Raw genomic sequence first — 5,854 nt, 5'->3', positions numbered from 1 at the left:
TTTATTCTGAGACCAATAATCTTTCATATTGAACTTATAAGTCTTCCTTACAGAACACAATTAACAGACATACATACAAAGCCTTATTTCACAAATTTACATCACAATATTTATATTTCAAATAAAGAGAAACAATCTTTTTCTTTGCATTGCACTGCATCTCAGATTCTGCAGCTGTAAGATCACAACTTTATATACTGTAGATTCAGATTTAATGTTGCTGACAGACTCACACTTGCTCTGCAAAACAGGGTGATATCGTCACGGCATCCAACTTGGCAAATATCAGATGCAGTATGGGTTTTTTTGTTTGACATTGATTTTGTGTGACTGTTTTCCTGCTGTAGGGCGCAGCCTGCAGACTTTCTGTTTCTGCTTTTTTTTTTCTCCCTTTTTTCCCCCTTTGCTTTCTAACCAGACAATCATACAGTGAAACAGCAAGCAGTCTGGGATCAAAATCAAAACAGATGCTGCCTTTGCAATACTTTAACATGGACATTTAGGACGTGATTTTTTTTTTTTTTAGAAGGCATCAATATATCTGTAAGGCTTTAAAATTGACTGTTGTTTCCACGATTGGCTCAGATTAGTGATACCAACTAATGAAAAAAACATTTTTGTAGCCATTGATCCGATTTTTCACTCAGCATAAACCCATAATCATGGGATTTGATGCATTTTTATTCTTTGATAATAAAAAAAGAAGGGTATCGGACAAATAATCTTATTTATACATCTTGTAAGTCTTTCATTTATATTTATTCTCTTTTATTGTCCAAAGATAATCAGCAGGTCAGACCTAAAGGCAAGCAGCTCCTGATTGGCAAGTAGAGTCTGATTGATGCATCTCTTGAAAGAGTCTTATTTAAACATCTAATGCAAAAACAAATCTCAATAAGCCAAAAAACACCTAAAACTGAAACTTATGAAATGCTCTTGATGTGTGCTGATAATTTGTATAAACTGATCCAACCATCCATGTGCACACATTCATGCAGACTATTAGACTCTGAAATGTCAATCTCTACACATAAAATAAAGGTGCTTGAGGTTGTTGAGTTCTTCTTTTTTCCATTTTCTTACTAAAAATATTATTTCCCAGATTCATGGCTGATGTATCCAAAGTGTTAGTCCTACATGTAAAGGTATAGTGGGGAATGTTCTTTTTCCGGGTGGATCATCAAAATAAGTTGTCCTCCTGATTTTCAATCATTCTGGTGATATGTTTAGGTAAGGCCGCCCTATGTGCTCGTCACCATTTTCTCTTACCAGTGGTGAGTCTGACTTAGTGGAAAAATTGCAAATCTTCTTTTGGAAAGTAAGCTTGCAAACAGCATGAGCGTGCATGAGGAGAAATGAGCTTGTACACGCTCTTGCAGGCGTTTAATAGGCGTTCCCTCTCGCCAGCGGGTGCAGGGTTGTGCATTTGCATTCTTTTTTAAAGTGGAGAGGGCGGGTCTTCTCAAAAAATTGCCAAAAATCCTCCACTATACCTTTAACATTTAGGTGAAAGTTATTTTTCCATTTTTATTTGGACACAAATTATATGTATATAGATGTAAATCTTGATTTTCTTTTCTTCATGCACATCTTACGATGCATATAATCATATTCATTAAACCTGTACAGGATTATCATTAACTGGTGCTGTGTTCATTTTGCCACTTTACCATTTCGTAACTTTGCAGTATTGCTGGGCTATTAAATAGCTCTATGCAATGCTCGATATCTACCTGCTGGCTATTCCTATTCCTACCCGATGGGGGCGTCGAGAGTCAACTTTCAATGACAAAGTAATAAATATTACTTTATTTTTTCTATATATAGATATTATAATACAAACTTGGTTGTATGGCTCAAATAAACGTAAAAATTCTCTATCTGCATGACTTAATCTGGGTTTGTATTTTTTTGTGTGTCTGATAAGAAGTCATAGCTTTCCGAAAAGCTACCTTTCCTGTAGACAGAGTTTAGTTGTAACTATTTACTCAGTTACATTTATGTGAGTGCATTTTTGAAAAAAGGACTTTTAAGAATAATTTAACAGCATTGCACTTTTAACTTTTATTTGAGTACTTTTAGATGATGAAGTATTGCTACTTCTAAATGAGTCAACTTTCTGGATACTCCATCCATTATGAGTGACTTCACTTCATGAAAACAAGCTTGTTTAAACAAATATGCCCCACTGAGAGACAAGCTTTATTCTTTTTTTGTACTGAAGGCTTATTGGTTAAATGCTATTTGCTCAATTGGAGGTTTAGTGAAAATAAAGTAAACAATATACTGCAGTTTAATGTATTTTATACATACTATAACTATTAATTTTGTAACCACAAAATGGGCTTAAATTAGAAGGCAACCAGATTGTCATTCAGGTTTTTTTTGATAATGTTTCAACATTTATCCAGGAGTTTTTGTCAAGTCTTTCAATAGGTGTCCATTTTCTTTCAATTGAAGCCCTTTTATGTTTGCCATGACCCTAATGTCTGCAAATTAACACAGGCGTATTGATTTTGTTTTATAACTCAAAAAGTGTATTTTGAAGAGTGCTCTTTCCACCAAAAATGTATTGCGTAATTATTGTATGTTTTATCTTTAATTTTATCCACTCTTTAAAACACCGGAATTTGCAAATTACTTAATATTTTGTCAAATTTTGCATCATTTTGTAAAATATTAAATCCGTTGTCTTAATCATGGGTAGTAAGTAGATCATTTACTCAATAACTGGGTAGCCATTTTACCAAAAAGTGTGATGAAGTAGTGCTACTCTTATATTTGAGTAACATTTTTGGGTACTCTATCCACCTCTGCCTACAAATTAATTATTTAATACCCAAGGTGTTTCACTGATTCCATATGAGGTTCGATTAACTATTTCAAGCCCTTAAATAGCTTTAAAATCTCCTTAATTCAATGTATGATTTAATTCACCCGTATGATGTTTTGCATTTCCATCTTTTTTTAGATCTAATCCCAATTTGGCCTTTCTGAGTCATATGAAATATGAAAAATATGACATCTAATCACAAATCTAAGTGGCCTCTTGTCGACAGATTCATAAAATTATATTTCCCTACAGTAGACACAAAGTAGTTCATAAAATAATGGCTGTAAAGGCGGGTTAGGACGCATGACTGGTGGGAAACCTCCTATGGTACCAGAAAAAAGGAGGATAAGAAATGACCGGAAAACAAAAAATTAAAAGGGAGGATTATGCAAATCTTTTAGATCACTATTTCATTGATAACAATTGTATTGAATTATTTGTGGTAGATTAAATTTTCCTTAATTATTATTATTATTTTTTATAATTCATTAAAATATTTGAACTACAGTGGCAAATAAACCGGTTAAAGTGCAATGCTTCGTTCACAGGTACAAAATGGAAACATCATGCGTAATTTAGAAAGTCTTAAGAAATCTCCAGTGAGGTTAATTGACCCGGACATCCGCCGGTTTTATATTAAACATACTTAAGCCCATTTCAGTTTTCAGGAAACGGTTCAGGACCTGCAGCATTTGAAGCGGATGAGTTTTTGGAAAGCCTTCTTGAAGTCTTCGTTAGACATGGTGTAAATGATGGGGTTAATCAGAGAGTTCAGGTATCCTAACCAGGTGAAAAAGTCGAACAACTCAGGGTTTAAACATGAGTCACATGTGGCCACCAGCAAGGTGTAAATGAAAAATGGAAGCCAGCAGACGATATACGCGCCGAGGATTATCCCGAGAGTCTTGGTCGCTTTTCTCTCTCTGGCTGCAGAAATGCGCTTTTTCTCCAGAAGCGCGTCCGATACCGTAACTTTGACCTGGTTCTCACTGGTTGCAGAGCCGGTATCACTGGACGGAGTGTCATGCCTCCCGCACTGCAGGGAGGTCGTGGACGCCACGGATCCAGGAGAGTTGGTGACCAAGTGCGCGGAGGTGAGTCTCTTCCCAACCTTCTTTGGAGACTGTTTGAGAATACGTTTACGCGCCTCCACGTATATCCTCCCATACAGGACGATGAGGAGAAGGGTGGGGATGTAGAACGCCCCGAAGGTGGAGTATATGGTGTAAAAGATGTGATCTGTGTTGACACTGCAGCTTGTTAGCTCGTCTGCCTTCACCTGCCTCCAAAAGAGAGGCGGGAGGGAGATGGAGATGGCGATGACCCAGGCTGTGGCCACCATGCCGGCTGCGCGCCCCGGCGTGCGCTTTTTGGAGTACTCCACCGCGTCAGTGATGGCCCAGTATCTATCCAGTGCAATTACGCATAGATGCAGTATGGATGCGGTGCAACATGTTATGTCTGATGAAAGCCAAATGTCGCAAACGATCTGCCCGAGCGTCCAGGTGTGGATCACAGTGTACAAGACGCAGATGGGCATCACCAATATGGACACCAGGAGGTCAGTGACAGCCAGAGAGGCAATTAGAAAGTTCGCTGGAGTTTGCAGCTTCTTGGATTGGGAAATAGTTGCAATGACAAAGGCGTTGGATAAAGTGGTGGCGAGCGTAATGACAGAGAGGATCGCAGCCAGAGAGATCTGATAGATGAGGCTCTCTGCGCTCTCGGCTGCAGCTGGTGAGTGGGAAACAAAACTGTCATTAGAGATGTTGACGGGTTGAGTTGGTTCCAGTTGCCCAGAATGTTCCATAACTTCCACTTTTATGTCATCCATTGATGTAAGTCATCTCAGGTGCCCGCTGCGCGCCATCCAGTCAGAGAAATGGCACAGCTTGATGGAAACAAAAACTTGACTTCATTCTTTTTTTTTTATTCGTTTTCGGCTCGAAATATATAAAGCCAGATGTCCATAAATCTTTTCCATTTTTTATCCATTAAAAAATTCTGTATCTATGATCCCATTCAAAAACAAAATAAAGATTTGAGAGAGACTGTAGAGAGATGCGCCGGGATGATTTAAACCATCAGGAAACATGTCATAATAGATCCGCATGGAGACCAGGTGTTTTGCAGAGTTGTGACTCCTTGAGCCCCTTGTGGCTGAATAGAGATCCGACCTGACGCCTCGTTTTATACACACTCTGACATCAAACAAGCGCCACTGATCACAACCATGTTCACTCTCATCCCCTCTCTCTCTCTCTCTCTCTCTCTGGAGGAGAAGGCTCTCTGCTGGGTCATAGTGCTCAGTGTTTCCCTTTTAGAAAGCAATCTGGTGGTTCCTGATATGGGCAGCATGGCTCACCACTCAGGGTGCCAAAGCTTTTGGGATGGCAAAAGCAACAACATGATAATTATCCAGCAAAAACTTTTTTTTAGCTCTTTTTTTAAACCTTTTTATGCTCTGGTGTAATCACAGAAAACACAAATTAGCAATGATACTCAGACTGACAACACTAAAAAAAAAGATACTTTGGATCATCTTTAAAAAATTACTGTAATTTGTTACACCTAAATGTAGAACCAAACTTCAAAATAAGTTTGGTTCTGAGTCTGTTGAGCAGATCAGAGCCAGAAGACCGGATAGGTCCGGATGGTTGATCCACTGATAGCAGCGGTCCGTTTCACGAAGTAAGTTTAACAAACTCAGATTCAAATCCGCAACTCTAAATTGATCTAGCATAATGTCGGGAACTCTGAGTTTACGGTTTCAAAATGGCTGCTATCAATTAGCAGTAAAGTCAAATATTCTTTACCTCAAACTTTGGAGTAGTACTTTAGTAGTAATTAATATGTAACAAACATAAAATAAAACCATAAGAATTATTTTTATTTTTTTATAAAAAATTTTATTAGGAAGCAATGCACATTACAGTAGAGATGTGTGTCCATGCGCACATCTTTTTCATATTGGGTATCAGTAATTAACAATATGTACATATTGGTATCATAAAATATGTT

The 5,854-nt window shown here is 37.8% G+C and overlaps 1 protein-coding gene across 1 annotated transcript; it reads right to left on the bottom strand.

Moving 5' to 3' along the window:
- Window positions 1-1,457: 1,457 nt before the first annotated feature.
- Window positions 1,458-5,021, bottom strand: htr1b (5-hydroxytryptamine (serotonin) receptor 1B). Its single transcript, XM_038307007.1, has one exon. The coding sequence runs from the start codon at window positions 4,665-4,667 to the stop codon at window positions 3,510-3,512; it is 1,158 nt and encodes a 385-aa protein (XP_038162935.1). The 5' UTR covers window positions 4,668-5,021; the 3' UTR covers window positions 1,458-3,509.
- Window positions 5,022-5,854: the final 833 nt, after the last annotated feature.

The sequence above is a fragment of the Cyprinodon tularosa genome, unplaced genomic scaffold (assembly GCF_016077235.1).
Source record: "Cyprinodon tularosa strain WSP-4 unplaced genomic scaffold, ASM1607723v1 ctg6, whole genome shotgun sequence".
Taxonomy (NCBI): domain Eukaryota; kingdom Metazoa; phylum Chordata; class Actinopteri; order Cyprinodontiformes; family Cyprinodontidae; genus Cyprinodon; species Cyprinodon tularosa.
The sequence above is the reverse complement of the archived record's forward strand: the minus strand, read 5'-3'. Positions and strand labels throughout refer to the sequence as shown.

What these genes read in the sequence shown, in the direction of transcription:
- htr1b (XM_038307007.1), bottom strand. Translation starts at nt 4,667, where the DNA reads ATGGATGACATAAAAGTGGAAGTTATGGAACATTCTGGGCAACTGGAA.